The 17,867-nt window shown below is 41.7% G+C and overlaps 1 protein-coding gene across 1 annotated transcript in view; it reads left to right on the forward strand.

The window, feature by feature from the left end:
- The window catches only part of LOC137521598 (C-Jun-amino-terminal kinase-interacting protein 4-like), a 168,435-nt gene that overhangs the window by 134,671 nt on the left and 15,897 nt on the right, over positions 1-17,867 (forward strand). The window contains exons 18-23 of the mRNA XM_068241061.1: positions 981-1,125; positions 3,744-3,843; positions 5,507-5,587; positions 11,956-12,023; positions 15,858-16,006; positions 16,132-16,303. Of these exons, the coding sequence (XP_068097162.1) occupies positions 981-1,125; positions 3,744-3,843; positions 5,507-5,587; positions 11,956-12,023; positions 15,858-16,006; positions 16,132-16,303 (715 nt within the window). The remainder of the gene's footprint in view (positions 1-980; positions 1,126-3,743; positions 3,844-5,506; positions 5,588-11,955; positions 12,024-15,857; positions 16,007-16,131; positions 16,304-17,867) is intronic.

The raw sequence follows: 17,867 nt of genomic DNA on the forward strand, positions 1-17,867 counted from the left end.
TAGCCATACACTAGTCACTGTCCATCAGATTGACCATCTGGTAGATCCCTCTCTGTTCAAACCTGATCAGAGCGGAATCTGTTACCTGCCTGCACACTGCAGATAGATTTTCAATCGATTTCAACATGAAACCTATTGGAAACCTACACAGCGTATCTGCCTGCCCTCTCCCCCCCCCCCCCCCCCCATGTACCTCTAAAATCCCAGGGAGCCCCATCTATCATGTGTACCCAGAGCTGTGAGACAGTATGTTTATACTGAGAAAAATGCTCAGAAACGGCCTCCTCCAGATTATTGCCATGACTAGCTGTCATGTGGGAGGACGCACGGTCCTTCAACAGCTGGGTAGTCTATATGTAGCAGCTGCCATAAGGACACTTAACAGACACCTGTAGTGAGAGCTATATGGAGGCTGCCATATTTATTTCCTTTTAAACAATTCCAGTTGCCTGGCTGTCCTGCCGATCTATTTGGCTGCAGTAGTGTCTGAATAACACCAGAAACAAGCATGCAGCTAATCTTGTCAGATCTGACAATAATATTAGAAACCTCTGATCCTGCTGCATGTTTATTCAGGGTCTATGACTTAAAGGAAACCAGAGCTCATGGAAATCAAAGAATCAATACTTACCCAGGGCCTCCCCGGTAACTGGCTCAGAAGCACCAATAGTGGTCTTCTGTGCATGCGCGGACCTCCTGCACAGGCGCAGAAGACCATGACTAATGCGACTGAGCCAGTTACCGGGGCTGATTGTGGCTAAGCGGCAGACGAGGGACTCGCACGTGCTTATGGGTACTCCACTGTGTTCAGATATGGCCCATGCAAAGGTTGTGAACATTTCACCTATGTTCTTCAATGTTATGGAAACGTAATAAATCCAGCCTCATGGACCTATTTCACGTCTCTTTTTCCTGACTTGGTACTCTTATGTGTTCTCCATATTCCTGTTAATGTCTTCCTTCCCTCTCTGTGTCTGCAGGCTGCACACTCCAGCTTGGTGTGGATCTGTTCAGGTACACATTCTGTCAGTGAGATCATGGTGATTGATGCAAGCTCCTCAAACCATGTCATGGATCAGTTTGTGATTCCCAATACCCACGTCCTCTGTGTAACCAGTGTGCCAGGTACTCCAGTTTATTTTGTTTTGTGAGAATGCTGTGTCAGAAAATGTCTTCATTTTATCATCTAATCCAGCTTTTCGTAAATGTAGCCAATCATAAATGGTCATTTCCACAGCAGGGGCAAAAGCGATGTCTCCAAAAGCTCCAGAATGATTTGCTTTACAAATAGTGTCCCTGTTCTACTCCCCGTGTGTTGCTTGTTACTTTTGTAAAAGTTCCAGAATACCTGCATTGTTAGAGCCCTTTCTCTGCTTTTCCTGCTAAGCTGACTCCATTCTCCAGGGGCCTGGCTGATGAATCCCCCTTTAGTAGCTTGCACTACTCCACTTCCCACTGTATAACTAGTAAGAGGAGTGAAGGTCCCCGCTCATCACAATGACGATTTTTATTATTACATTTTAGTATTTATATAGCGTTGCAGTACAGAGTATATTGTCTTGTCACTAAACTCTCCCTCAGAGGAGCTCACAATCTAATCCCTACCATAGTCTTGTCTATGTATCGTGTAGTGTGCGTATCATAGTCTAGAGCCAATTTAGGGGGAAGCCAATTAACTAGCTGTATGTTTTTGGGATGGGGAAGGAAACTGGAGTGCCCAGAGGAAACCCACAAAGACACGGGGAGAACATACAAACTCTACACCAGTACTACACCACTGTGCTGCCCACAGGGTGGCCTTATGGTATACTGGGATGATGTAACATGCTGATAGGAATGGAGGGAGCAGGTAATGACATTGAAGCATGAGTCATGTGACCATCGAAAGGAAGCCAAACATATATTTAGTAACTTTTACATAAAATATCAAAAAGTGGCATAAATTACGTTTGGGCATGGGGAGCAAGCAGCCTTAATATAGAATTGAAATATAATTTTAGCAGCACGTGGAAGTAAAGCACTTCTTTTATCATCATCAAGTCTGCCAGGCCGAACATGGCCTTTGTGGAGTCCTTCCAGTCTGGAGATTAGCTCAGTCTGTAAGAAACACTATAGTAAATAACAACAGTATAAGCCAATATCTCAGACAAGTAAGACATCAGATTTATTACAAATGCCTATTTGTGACCAATTCTGTGTAACTGTCGGGCATAAAATCAATTCTTTATTTTTATCTGGTAACCAAGTAACAAGGATGCTAACCAGGCAATCCAAAAGTTAAAATCTCTATTACTTTTCTTGTTTATAAATGATCATTCCCCAGTTTACCTGACGCTTATTTTGTACGTTGCCGCAAAAAGGAAGTTGCAGGGCATACTGTGCTGTCCTTTTTTGCTTCTGTACATTAGTTAAGTCTGAGGGGAAATAAAGAAGCAAAAAGAGACAACCCAGCATGCCCTGCAGCTTCCTGCGACAACGTACAAAATAAGAGTCAGGTAAACTGGGGAATGATCATTTTAAACAAGAAAAGTAATAGAGATTTTAACTTTTGGATTGCCTGGTTAGCATCTGTATTACTTGTTTACCAGATAAAAATAAAGAATTTATTTTTCTATTTTATGCCCGACCGTTACACTTTAAGAAAGGATGAGAAAAAAAAAAGTTGAATGCCTAGTACAGGTAGTCCCCGATTAACAAACGAGATAGGGACTGTAGGTTCGTTCTTAACCTGAATCTGTTCTTAAGTCGGAACATTGTGCCATCTCTGTCCCCTGTACCTTCTCTGTGCCTCCAGTGTCCCCCTCTGTGTCACCTCTGCCCTTTGTACTTGTTTATACAAGTTTAAAAGCCATTTTTTTTTACTTGTTCCCATGGAAACAGAGAATCCATGCCGTTCGTATCGGCGGGTCGTTCATAAGTCGGGGACTACCTGTACACACCATACAATTTCCTGTTAGAGTTTTCTGTTATGCTGGGAATACATGGTACATATGTACCGCTCGATTGAGCCATTAGATGCTCGATTGATAATTTCCGACATGTTCGATCACCCGCCAGATTGATTCCGCCGGGCGGATCGCTCAAGACCAGTCTTATCACCCGAACGACGGACTGTACACATGCCCGATTCGACGTGTGTATTGGCCTTATGTTAGATTATTTTCTGTAGAGACTGGTCATATCTCTGGTGCATTGTCTTCTGGTTATCTCCTGCTGAGTAGAACAATGCCTAATTGCTAGGCAGATAGATGGTTAGATAGCTAATTTCCAACATGTTCGAAATTATCTATTTGGCAGGTAAATCTAATGCTGGATACACACAGTGCGTTTCTGCACTCGATGCGCCGCTCGATTCACGTTGACTCGATTATTTCCGACATGTTCGATTCGGGTTTCGATGGATCGTTAGGTCGATTTGGCATACTTTACGTGTGAATCGACCTAACAATCAGCGAAATGCGCTCGGAAATAATGAGTCAGCGCAAATCGAGCTGCGCATTGAGTGCGAGAACGCACCATGTGTATCCAGCATAACAGAAAATCTAATAGAAAATTGTATGGTGTGTATCTAGCATAAAACTGCACAATTATTTTTTCTTCTGACAAAGCAAGTCGGTGTCATATAAACTGGTCACTCCAATGTGTCACCCTGAGCTTCTTCTCTTTCATCCACGCATTTTCTTTCTGTTTTATCTCATTCCCTTTCACAGTCTGATGGGTAATTTTATGTTTTACTCCCTCAGCCTACAGGTTGGAAGGTTTGGAGGAGAAGGAAGATGGCGAAGAGGAGGCCAACGCAAGCAATGGAGGTGCCACTGTGTGGCTGGGGACACAGGAAGGGAGGTAAAGCACTGTTGATGAATTTTGTGAGATTGTAGAGCACACTTTTTCATGCCATACATAATTGCAGAATGTGTAGTGACAATTCCTTAAAGTGAACCTCCGGACTAAAATCTACTCGGCAGCACTGAAAAGGCTTGGTGTTTCTTTAACAGGTTCACAGCATCAGAACTTTATTTTTTATACCTAAGCCTAATTTTTAGCTGCTTAGAAGCTAAGCTCTGCCCCATCAAAGAAAAATGCCCGGGCATTTTCCCCCTGATGCTGTGCAAAGCATGATGGGATTTCTGATGATGTTGTTCTCGTTGCCTAGCAACTGGGAGGGGTGATGAGGACACAGGACAGTTGGAACTGTGTCTCATGCCCCCTGTCACCTCCTTTCAACCAAAAAGACGATTGCCCCATGAAATCACAAATATTTGCCTGTTCTTTTAAAACGGGGTGGGTAAGAGATTATATTACCTATCTATTTTAATTAACATAACTAATGTAACTCAATGACAGCATGTTTGTTTAGGCTGAAGTTCCTCTTTAAGATTTGTACAGTAAGGCTTTCCCCACAGAACCATCAAATAAAATATCAGATAACACAGTTTATGTCAACCTGTACACTAAAGCTCAGCTTATGCTTGAAAGGTTAATTAAGCCCCCCAAAAAGCAGTTTAACTTACCTGGTTTTTTTTGCAGCCCCCTGGAGTCATCCTTCCTTCTTCCGCGTCCCTACAGCAAGCAGCGGTGAACCCAGCAAAGCAGGTTGTACTTGGGCATTTGGAGGTAGCCAGTATCGCTTTGCACATGTGCAGTAGCAATTTTCTTGTGTCAGGGTGTGCCTTACCATCCAGCTTTGCAGTGGTCGCCTCTCCTGGCTAAAGTGATGAGGAAGGACAGTGTGGGCACGGATGACTCCAGGCAGCTGCAAGAAGCCCCAGGTAAGTTAAACTTTTTTTTTTTTCTACTTAAAGCGGACCTGAACTCAGAACATCCTCTCTGCTCTAAAGGTTAATATGATTTTGCGTATCTTTTAAACAAAAAAACATTTCTTTGTTATAGCTGATACAAAACCTAAAATAAATCATTAGTGTTTCTACTTCCAGATTCACAACAGCAGACATGTTGTTAACAGCCTGTGCTTTCAAATGAACTTATCTGCCATCTCTGCCATTGCAGGAATAGTAGCAATAAACCCCAGGCTCAACCGCAAAAGTTCATTCACCAGAGAGTCAACCAGTATGCACTCGCATCCACCAAGAGTATGAAGCAATTCACATAAAGAAAAGATAACTGGGTCTCAGCCTGGATTTCTCTGCCATTGCAGTCATGTGACACAGGGGAGAGATCAATGTACAACTTGTTATTAGACACAGTTGAGGGGGAATTAGAAAGGCTAAACTCTCTAAATACATACAGGGTGCATTTATCTGTTTTCCTTCTGTCTTGATGAAGAGTTTATGTGCACTTTAAGATTTCCTTTAAAGAACACCATTATTACTGGAAATTGATGTTGCAATATCTAATTCTACCATCCAGTGACAACAGAGCTCCTGATTAAACAGAGGGTGGGCTGGGGGTCCTGAGAAAGATGTACACAGTATCTTAGTGGAATATAAACAATTTAATATTTTAGTTTTACGCATTCTAACCCTTTATTTCTCTGTTTTACTGTTAGCTTATTTATTCATTCTGCTGCATCTGACTGGAGGAACTGCCTACAGAAGATTCAACTTAAAGATGCTATTTACAGTATTGTGTAAGTTGAAATACATCACATTATACTGTATACCCCTTGTGCATGTGCAGAGGTCGGGCTAATACTAAATCCAAGGCATTCAGCTGTTTGTACAGGTCCCACATCAATCGTTAAATACTTAAACTTATGATGACTCCAAATACCCTAAAATTAAAGTTGGGTCACTTGACCCTTTGCCTGCTGAACGGCAACCCAAGCTGAGAAACATATGGAGGTTGACAGATTTATTTCCTCTTAAGCAATGCACATTTCCTGGCTATCCTGCTGATCCACTGCCTGAAATACTTTTTGTTATAGACTCTAAGGGCCCGTTTCCACTATCGCCCGCATGTTGCCCGCATGCGGATTCGCACAGTCAGTACAAGTGGATGGGACTGTTTCCACTTGTGCGTTTCCCCGCACGTTTTTCTGTGCAGAAAAAATCTGCATGGTAGGGCCCTCAGAATTCGCCTGCGTGTGGAATGCAGGCGAATCGCACGCAATGTATTTAATAGGGAAATCTCAAGCGTTTTCCCCATGCGGTTTTTGCCGCGAATTCGCATGCGATTCCCCATGCGTTTTTTGCCGCGAATTCGCATGCAAATTCGCATAGGTGAGGGTATATGCGATTTTAACCATGTCACTGCCTGTGTGAATTTACATCGGTACCTATGCGAAATCGCATGCGAAATCGCGGCAAAAAACGCATGCGGAATCGCACCCGCATGCGATTTGCCTGCGGTGATTCGCCGGCGATTCCGCAACGCTATAGTGGAAACGGGCCCTAAACAAGCATTCGGATCAGATGTTCCTGACAATTAAATCTGACAGGATTAGCTGCATGCTTGTTTCAGGTGTGTCATTTAGACCCTACCGACCAGAATGATCAGCAGGACTGCCAGGCAACCTGGATTGTTTAAAAGGAAATAAATATGGCAGCCTCTATATGTCTCTCACCCTGGGGTTCTTTTGAATCTTGCTCCATCTCAGCTCTAGGGACAGTATTCAGCATGGCTGAAGGGTGAGGGGGGAAATTCTCTCTTAAAGCGGGCGTAATGCGATTCCCTTTTTTATCTGATCATGTAATTTACTTTTGTGCCCCTGTTCTTTCCTGCCTTTTCCTACGCTTTCCTGTCTGGCCCTGCCTTTTCCTGCCCACCCCTGCTCTTTCCTGCCTTTTCCTACGCTTTCTTTTCTACCCCTGCTCTTACCACCCTTTTCCTGCGCTTTCCTGTCTGCCCCTGCCTTTTCCTGCCCACCTCTGCTCTTTCCTGCCTTTTCCTGTCCGCCCCTGCTCTTTCCCCCCTCCCCCCACCGCCTCCTGCTCGTTCCGGCCTTTTCCTAATGACCCCCCCCCCCCCCCTCCCCATTGCTATTTTCTTTCCTTCCGTTTCTTCCTGTCAGGCCCTGTATCTTCCTGTCCCCACTACTCTTTCCTTTCACCTGTTCCTAAATATTCAGCCTGCTCCTTTTTGTCCCCAGTGCTCTTTCATTTCTCTGCTTCTAAATGTACTTCCCTGCTCCTTCCTGTCTTCCGCTGGTCCTTCCAGTACCGATGCTTTTTTGTTTTTCCATTAAGCTTTCTTTCTCCCCATCTTTATTTTCTCCATATGCTCTTTCCATCCACCCCCCACCCACCCACCCGTGCTCTTCCTTCCTCCCCATCCTTGTGCTTTCCTTTCTCCACTGCTGTTCTTTTTAAAAGTTCATATAAGTTACAGTGGGATGCGAAAGTTTGGGCAACCTTGTTAATAATTATGATTTTCCTGTATAAATCGTTGGTTGTTACGATAAAAAATGTCAGTTAAATATATCGTATATAAGACACACACAGTGATATTTGAGAAGTGAAATGAAGTTTATTGGATTTACAGAAAGTGTGCAATACTTGTTTAACCTATTTTGGTTTCTGGACGTAGAAACTACGTCCAGAAACCATGTGCGCTACCGTGCGCCCCCGCGGCCGATCGCGCGCGTGCACGCGCACTCCCGGCCGCGGATTCGGTAGTCAGGGAATCAATGTATCGGACTATGAAGTCCGATCACTGATTCCTCTCCCCCGCTGAAAAAGCGACAGCTTCTCTCGGAAGCTGCGCCTTTTCTGGCCATTCACTTCCTGATGCGCCACTCTAAGCGTATGTTACACTTAGAGTGACGTCATGTAAACAAACTCATGGCCGCCATCTTGTGGCCAAAAAGTAATACTACACCTGAAAATAAAAATGAATTAAAATCAACACACATTTACATTATAAATCTATTGTTTACCCCCCACCCTCCCAAAACTACCCAAATAAAATGTTTACTATAAATAAAAAAAACCATTACAATAAAAAAAAAAAAAAACATGTAAATATTTACCTAAGGGTCTAAACTTTTTAAATATCAATGTAAAGATGAAATATTTCTATATTTTTTTTATTTTAAACTTGTTAATAGTGATGGATGCAAAATGGAAAAAATGCACCTTTATTTCCAAATAAAATATTGTCGCCATACATTGTGATAGGGACATAATTTTAACGGTGTAATAACCGGGACATATGGGCATATACAATACGTGAGTTTTAATTATGGAGGCATGTATTATTTTAAAACTATAATGGCTGAAAACTGAGAAATAATGAATTTTTCCATTTTTTTCTTATTCTTCCTGTTAAAATGCGTTTACAGTAAAGTGGCTCTTAGCAAAATGTACCCCCCAAAGAAAGCCTAATTGGTGGCAGAAAAAACAAGATATAGATCAGTTCATTGTGATAAGTAGTGATAAAGTTATAGGCTAATGAATGGGAGGTGAACATTTCTCTCGTGAAAACCACGGAACCTGAATGGGTTAAACACAATTAGGCAGGTGCATAAATTTGGGCACCACAAAAAAAAGAAATGAAATCAATATTTAGTAGATCCTTCTTTTGCAGAAATTACAGCCTCTAAACGCTTCCCGTAGGTTCCAATGAGAGTCTGGATTCTGGTTGAAGGTATTTTGGACCATTCCTCTTTACAAAACATCTCTAGTTCATTCAGGTTTGATGGCTTCTGAGCATGGACAGCTCTCTTTAAAGGGAACCTAAACTGAGAAGGATATGGATTTTTCCATAAATAATACCAGTTGCCTGACAGTCCTGCTGATCCTGTGTTTCTAAGGGCTCGTTTCCACTATTGCGGTGCGGAATCACCTGGATTCCACCGCTGATGAAATCGCATGCGGATGCGATTCCCCATGCGTTTTTGCCGCGAATTCGCATGCAAATTCGCATAGGTGAGGGTATATGCGATTTTAACCATGTCACTGCCTGTGTGAATTTACATCGGTACCTATGCGAATTCGCATGCGAAATAGCGGCAAAAAACGCATGCGGAATCGCACCCGCATGCGATTTGCCTGCGGTGATTCGCCGGCGATTCCGCAACGCTATAGTGGAAACGGGCCCTAAACAAGCATTCGGATCAGATGTTTCTGACAATTAAATCTGACAGGATTAGCTGCATGCTTGTTTCAGGTGTGTCATTTAGACCCTACCCGACCCCCTTTCTACCGAAGATTTGAGAAATTCTGGGGGAGGGGCGCCCCCCTTCATCATATGGTTAAAGAATTTCCACAGGTATGGGATCAAAATATTTGCGAATTTCTTATAATAAATGGCTGATAATCCATCAGGGCCAGGTGCTTTTCCCCTCTTCAATTTTTTAATTGTATCATGAATTTCCTCATATGTAATAGGAGTATTAAGTAAGTTGGATGAGTCGGGAGCTAATTTCTTTAATATAGTTTGGGTTATAAAAGTTTGTCTCTCTATAGGGAATGCATCAGGGGCATCATCCTTATAGAGTTGGGTGTAATAATCTAAAAAAGTCTTATAGATTTTGTCCGGGTTGGTAGTAATGGTACCAGAGGATTGTTTTATTTTAATGATTTTATTAATTGTTTGTTGATTACGGAGTTTCTTAGCCAGCCATTTGTTAGGTTTATTAAGCTGGACATAAGAAATGGCCTTTGTCCATCTAATGGTTTTCTCCATATTGGCATTGAGAATAGCGTCCAGTTGGAGGCGTGAGTCATAGATCTCTTTGGTTAAGAACCTTGATGGGGAAATTTGGTTGGCAGACATTAGGTTTAGAATCTTACGTTCAAGGTTTTGTGCTATGATAGATTTGTCACGTTTTGACCTAGAAGCATGTTTAATGAGTTCACCCCTTATCACAGCCTTATGGGCCATCCAGCATATACCTGGATTAATGTTGTCTCTATCATTTTCCAGAAAATAGTTCGTCAAGCTTTGGTCAAGATGCTCAGAGATTTCAGGATTGAGTAGAAGGGAGGCGAAATATATCCAAAAAGAGATCCTTAGCTTCTTAGGAAGGAGAGGATCTCTTGGGGATCCGAGACCTGTCAATATCATCGTTGGGAGTGGAGTTGAAGTCTCCGGCCCAAATAATGCTGTCAAAATTGAGAGTCAACAAGTGATCCGAAATGGCTGAAATAGAGCTCGAAATCCTATCAGGGGGAATATATGCATTAACAATACATAAGGTTTTGGATAGATATTTTCCCATAAGAATACTATAAGTCCCCTCGTTGTCAGAGAAAAGGTCTTGAAGCTCAAACGAAAAAGAATCAGATAGGAGGGTAATGACCCCTCTATGTTTCTTTTTAGCAGATGACAAATAAAATCTCTTATAATTTTTATGAAAATTATGTGGGAATGACGAGGTGGAAAAGTGCGTTTCCTGAATACACAATATCTCAGGCTTGTGTTTTGAGTATTCGGAAAAGGCCTTGGTCCTCTTTTTGGGGGAGTTTAAACCTCTGGCATTGTGGGAAAGTACTTTAACCAACTGGGTAGACATAGGTGTTGTTGTATAGGATGGCGTTGGAAGCTGGGAAGGTTAGCAGGAAAACTAAGACCAAGAAGGAGAAGTAACATGTTATGTAAGTTATAAACATTAGAAAGGAAAAACCAACCAGGATAAGGAAGTAGTGTAGCCAATGGCTGTGTGCTTTGAGGTGGCCCATTATTAAGTGGGCGACCAACAAGCACTGAGTGGGGGACCAACACAGTAGCACTGCACCAACCACCAGATAAGAATAAAAATAATTGTACAAACTCAATAACCTCCACGACAAGAATCCTACAAAGGATTCAAGTGCTAGTATTATAAAGAGATGGGTGGGGTGATATGAATAAAGAGTAGAATAGAAGGCACAAGATAAATTCTACCGATGGGTAGACAATAGAGCAATGTAAACAAATCAGCTCGTTATCCGCTGTCAATAAATTGTTGTTTGGGGAGTGAGGCTTGATAATGCCATCTTATGGCCAAATGATATAGCAGGCAGAGACAGCAATCGGCCACAACAGTTATAACCTAAAATGTGCAAGGGAAATAGAACAGTCAGGAAACAAAGATATACCCGCGTATAAATTATAGCTTAATCAACAACATGCAAATTATTAATAGAACTCCAAACATTGTTCTGATTAAAAGTGCTCATAATAAGCTCAGGGGTCAATCACGAGTTAGTGGTCTATTAGTGTAGGTATGGTTATTGTTCATCATATACCTGAAAATGAAAGAGTTATGTAAAACATAAGAGAAAAAAAGAAAAAATAAATAATGCAACATCTTATTATTTTCATTAGAAAGAGCATAAGGAACAGAACAGGTGTGGACCCTGGAGGATAACAGTTTAGTCAGAGCTTGATCAATAGTTTCAGGATATAATTTTTTATCGTAACAACCAACGATTTATACAGGAAAATCATGAAGATTAACAAGGTTGCCAAAACTTTCGCCTCCCACTGTAGGTTTTATGATGCACCTTTTTACTGTAACTACAGGTGAAACTCGAAAAATTTAAATATTTTGCAAAAGTTCACTTTTTTCAGTAATTCAACTTATAGGGTGAAACTAATATATGAAATAGGAACCCATTGCAGGTGTTTTGCATTAATTCGCTGATTAGAGTCTGAAACTTTTATCCGAGAATTTTGAACATTTTCACAATATTCTAATGGTCTGAGATTTTGATGTTGAGGTTCTCATAAGCTGTAAACCATAATCATCAAAATGATAGCAAATAAAGGCTTGAAATATCTCACTTTGCATGTAATGAGTCTTCTTCATATATTAGTTTCACCTTTTCTGTTGAATGGCTGAAATAAATTAACTTTTGCATGATATTCTTTAATTTTTCGAGTTTTATCTGTAGGGTAAACTCAGTGACTAAAATCAGTGAAGCAGCTCAAACATGGCTATTTGTCTTAGTAAGTTAGTACATATGTTTATGCATGTACATTTTAAGTCATTTTGGGTACACTAGTTTCTCACCCTGTCGCACTATACTGGTTTCTCTGCCTGTTTATTGTTCTCTGTTCTCTACATCACAGACATACAGGAGACCGGGTAGTTGCAACTCTGGGTGATGGGACAGTTGCAATATTTAGTAGAAATGCTGGTAAGTTATCTTGTAAACTGGAAAATGAACTTTGGGTATGGCCTTGTTCACGTTATAAATCGTCAGTGCAATTTCAAGCGCTGAGCGATTTTGTTAGCGCTTTTATGTAGCGATGTTTTGTTCACTTCCTGACTTCAATCAGGAAGTGAACTCTTTGACCTGGAAATGAATAAATACATTGTATTTATTCATTTAAGCGCTCAGCAAATCGCTTTTCAAAGCACTTTTTCAAACACTAAACAATTTTGCTATACTTTCAATTGAATCGCAAACACTCTGGAAATGGTGCAGGAGCCGCATGCGCGATTGGATAGAAAGCTCATCGCTTATGTGAGAACACTCATATAATCTAACATTGCACAAGCTCTTTTAAGGCAATTTTTAAAATCGCCAGAGCTTAAAAATAAGCGAAATCACTAATAATGTGAACAAGCGCTATCTCTCTGTTATTGCTGATGTTAATTGTTATTATATTTATGTATACAAAGACTGCAATTTGTTTTTATTGAAATCTCTGTAAGAATAAAAGAATACAAATGACCTCGGGTTCTGAAATTGTTTGAAAAACTATTTTTCTTAAAGAGAATCTGTACTCTAATATTCTTACAATAAAAAGCATACCATTCTATTCATTATTTTCTCCTGTGCCCCTCTGTGCTGTTTCTGCCACTCTCTGCTGCAATCCTGGCTTGTAATTAACAGTTTTAGGCAGTGTTTACAAACAAACTAACCAGCTTCTAATAGGCTCAGCTAAGCATAGTGTATGAGTCATTCAGAGTATGCAGGGGGCCTGCAGAGGGTGTGTATCGCTTCTACCAATCACGAGCAGCCCTGCACATTCCACACAATCAAGCTTTAGCCCGACAAACAGGACAGAGGAAAGATACATTGATTTATTAGAGACCGTGCAGTTAGGAAAGACTGCAGTAAGCCAGAGCAGATTAGAACAGGCATAGGAACTTATAGGATAGAAGAACTAAGGCTGAAAAAATTGTTACAGAGTCTCTTTAATAGATCTTGCACACTATGGTAAAATAAAAAAAAAATCTTATTGTCCACTAGATGGTGCTAAGCTTCCTTCATTCTTGTAGACAGCATCGGCATTGATTTTCTTTGCTGATAATTTACATGTACAATATATGTTTTATAATTATTAATCTTGTTTATTTATACATTGAAAGCAGCACTTTACAGTCCTTAGTCTAAAGCCAATTTTGACCTTACAGCAAAATTACAAGAAAACATAATTTTTGTAATGAATAAGGACAACGGTCACCATATTCTTCCCAGTTTAATTACGTTTTCATATTCAGGCATCCACCCCAGAAGTCTTGCACTGCAGTGATCAAGACAGCTAATGTTTGTTAAAGCGGATCTGAGATGAAAAACTAACTATAATAAGTAACTTGTCTGTGTATCTTATCTAAAGTTTCAATAGTTAACACAGCATAGTATCTAGCTGCAATCGGCTTCAAAAGTTTGATTATTTATTCCTGTGATACAATGAGGGCAGCCATGTTCTGTTTGTCACATTATCACAGGCTGAGGGCTGGAGATGCGATCAGCTTGCCTGTGTGTAAATTCAGTCCCCTCTCCTGCTCCCTCCTCCCCTCTGCCTCTGAAATCGATGGCTAGTAACCTCCTCCTCCTCCTTGCCCAGACTGAGCACCCATAAGCCCTTGCTACAGTGTCAAGGCACAAAAGGAGCTGTGGGTGAGGCTTGTTTAGTTTATAGGGAATTCGAGTATTAAAAAAAACAAAGTATTTGGCTTGAGAAATGCCCTATAAACTATATGAAAGGAACACAACTATGCAATAAGTAAAAGTTTATCTCGGATCCACTTTAAGAAAGTAATGTTTATCTATGACAGGGATGTGAAACTGATCCTTTGAGGGCGTGAGGTCCTCACACAGCTCAAATTAATTGATGGGTCTGAGTCAGGAAAGGTGTGGTCCATCAGGTAGAACACATTCCTCTCTTTCTCAGTCCATCCTAAACACTGGCATGGATCTGGCCCTCCAGGCCTGGAGTTCGACACCTGTGATCTAAGGGAATACCTGAGCAAAGTTGTTGTTAAAGGACATCCGAGGTGAAAATAAACTGATAAGAAAAACAATTGTATTTATCCTCAGTCTCATAAAAATGACTTTTTTTTTAGATATCCCACAGTTTTATTTTATGTTTAAATCGAGTTTTTAAGTTTTTGCTGATTTATGGTCTCTGCTCAATGACACCTTCATTGAAGTATATCAGAGCTCAAAACTATGAATTATTGACCCTTGTTATCTCTTTTCTGCTCTCAGAAGCCATTTACTGACAGGAAAGTGTTTTATGGCTGTAATTACTCATCAGTGAGGGTTATGCTATAGTCTGACCCAGTCCCGACCTGGACAGAAACTGTCACTTGCATACCTGATGTTTAACTTTTTCATGCAGAGGAAGAAAAAAAGGAACACAGCCTAGTTATTTGTGGGCTTGGCACTGTACATACACATGTCTATCTCATCATGTCACATGTCACCTCGGAAGTCCTTTAAAGAGAACCCAATGTGAGAGGAATACGAAGGCTGCCATCTTCATTCTCTAAACAATGCCAGTTGTCTGACTTCTGTGCTGATGCTCTAATACTTTAAAGAACATCTGTAATCAAGGATTGAACTTAATTCCAATATCAGTAGTTTATATCCCCTTTTCCACGAGAAAAATCTTTACCTTTTCATAAATAGACCATCAGGAGGATCTGTATGGCTGATATTGTGCTGAAACCCCTCCCACAGTGTGATGTCATGACCATGGTCCTGATAGTTTGCGGTCTGTGAACCTAGTTGTATTGTTGGAAATAATGGCTTTTTCCAGCTGCCAAGCAAGCAGCATCTCCCTCCATTCCGTACAGCTCACCTGGCAGAACTATAGAGGTCACCACCAGTGATACATGTCAGAATGTAAATCAGGAAGAGGAAAGATTTTACAATGGGCAAACAATGAGTAAATAACCTATAAATGAATATTGTACAAAAAAAAAGCAATTTTATTCATTGCTATTTTCACAATAATCCCTCCAGCTGCATGCTTGTTGTAAGTGTATAACTCCAAAAACCATTAACCCTTTAGCAGTCAAAATAAAACTTTATTTGGCTGCAGGGCCACATTTTTCCTGTTGCTAGGGAAGTGCATCATCCCCGGCTTGGCAGGGTATGCAGAGTGGGCGGCAGGGAGCTTCTATAGTTACCTGTTCGGACGGCTGGATCGGCTTCTTCTTTTTCCACCACGGTGGCAATTTAGTCCCGGCCTGTCTTCTCGGTTCCAAAGACATGATATGTTATGTGATCCGTATCCAGGAGACCATATCAGCATTACAGCGCCTCCCGCTGGTGGAAAAGGGGTTTTGCTATAGTCTCTTCCATCACACCTCTTCCACCACCAGATGGCGCTGCAACACTGACACAGTCTCCTGGATCCCAGTCACATGTGATACCAGGTAATCTGGACCTAGAAGACCTGCTGGAAGGCCAGAGCCTCCAGTGGAGGAAGAGAAGAAGCTGTCAAGAACAGGTAACTTCTCCCTGCCGCCTGCTTATTTGGCTGCACTAGGCATCCGTATGAGATTTCAAATGAAAAATTTAGTTTAAAGCTTCTAAAGGGTCAAAACGAAAAAGCATGATAGACAGCTGGCATTGTTTAAAAGGGAATAAAGATGGCAGCCTCTGTATTCCTCTCTTTTCAGTTTCACTTAAGGCAAGAAAATGACTATCTGTGGCAGTAAGAAGTTTCTCAGATAGCATGGACTTTGTGTAGGACATTTCAGCAGTTATTCAAACCATGTATTTCATCAGCTAGGAACTGGGATTTGGACAATCCGAAAGTCATGGACTTGGGGAAGCCTCAGCAATCCATCCGCTGTTGTGTGCCTGTGCGGGGAGAAGTGTGGTGTGGCTACAGGAATAGGATATATATCGTGGATCCACGGACTGCCAAAATCAAAGTAATGTCTTTACTTATGCGTTTATTATGTTATTGATCTGAAAAATGAGGATGTGTTGCTTCTGTGAATTCAGCTATCCCAGTGATAACACATAAAATGGATTTGCTGGTGTTTGGTTCTTTCAGCAATGGTTTGAAGCCACGCCTCGCACTGAAAGTCAGGTTCGGCATCTAGCAGTGGCAGGAGATGGAGTGTGGGTCTCTGTACGGCTGGATTCCATTCTGCGATTGTTCCATGCCAAGACGGGACAACCCTTACAAGAACTGGAACTGGAGCCTTTCATTCAGAGGATGCTGGGTAAAGTTATTACTTATACACACCAACCATACCTTTTATAGGGAGCCTGAAGTGAGAGAAATATGGAGGGTGCCATTACTGACCTCCTTTAACCACCCTGGCGTTCTGATAAGATCGCCAGGGAGGCTGCGGGAGGGTTTTTTTTTAATAAAAAAAAAAAATATTTCATGCAGCCAACTGAAAGTTGGCTGCATGAAAGCCCACTAGAGGGCGCTCCGGAGGCGTTCTTCCGATCGCCTCCGGCGCCCAGAATAAACAAGGAAGGCCGCAATGACGTCAGCCGACGTCCTGACGTCAGCCGCCTCCGATCCAGCCCTTAGCGCTGGCCGGAACTTTTTGTTCCGGCTACACTGGGCTCAGGCGGCTGGGGGGACCCTCTTTCGCCGCTACTCGCGGCGGATCGCCGCAGAGCGGCGGCGATCAGGCAGCACACGCGGCTGGCAAAGTGCCGGCTGCGTGTGCTGCTCTTTATTTCATGCAAATCGGCCAAGCAGGGCCTGAGCGGCAGCCTCCGGCGGTGATAGACGAGCTGAGCTCGTCCATACCGCCAGGCTGGTTAAAAGCAAATCTGAACCGAAAATAAACTTAAAATATAATGACCTGTATGTGTAGGACAGATAAGAAGTAGAACATTAGTAGCTAAGAAGAGAGACTTGTGGTGTTATACAGTACAGGAAGAGTTAAAAAATAACTTCAGTTGTTATCTATGCAAAATCTATGCAAAAGAGTTTTCCCTGAGCTACTCCACCCACTGGGTTGAACACAGTCCTGTTTTGTGAATGAGAAGAAGAGAACACCAAGAGCCCAATATAGTGTAGTATGTACCGGTACTGGCAATGGAAGATTTATACCATTAGGCAACCACTGTCAAGGCAGGTGGGGAGATTGTTCTGACCCCACTCAGGATTAAGAAGTGGCTCTCTGTAGTAGTAGAAGGAAGTGGGTACAACCCTCCACCTAGGGTGGACTCAATGTAGCAATAAGATAAGAGGCGCCAAAAGGATAAAAGGGACTACATGAGCTTAAAAAACAATTTGGTCATAGATAAGGCAGTGGTGGACTTACCTCCTCCAAGCAGAACACACGACTGTAGATTTTCAGTCAAAAACGTTTATTGGGTACCCAAAATAAAGTGCAACGCGGTTCACAGGCAATACAGATAGGAGTAAAAAGCATCTGCTAGTAACATCAAAGCTGAGCGCCTCTGTCAGATGGGGGGGGGGGGCTTTAAGTGGACCTGAACTCTTGCACCTGAACTCTTGCAGAGTACAGAAGGAAAACCTAGAAAAATGCACTCTGTGTGTATTTAGAGAGTTTAGCCTGTCTAATTCCCCCTTGTCTGTGTCTTATCACAAGTTGTAATTTGATTTCTTCCCTGTGTGTCAGCTGACTGCCACATAATGTAAGCTCATTTAGAAGCACAGGATGTTAACAATATGTCTGCCTCCATGAAAACAGGAAGTAGAACATTTGTATCAACAAAGAAATGCTTTTCTTTAAAGATTATTATGCGATTGCTTATCCTTTAGAGCAAAGGAAGTTTTGAGTCAGGTCTGCTTTAGGC

This window comes from Hyperolius riggenbachi, chromosome 6 (assembly GCF_040937935.1).
Source record: "Hyperolius riggenbachi isolate aHypRig1 chromosome 6, aHypRig1.pri, whole genome shotgun sequence".
NCBI classification, from domain to species: Eukaryota; Metazoa; Chordata; class Amphibia; order Anura; family Hyperoliidae; genus Hyperolius; species Hyperolius riggenbachi.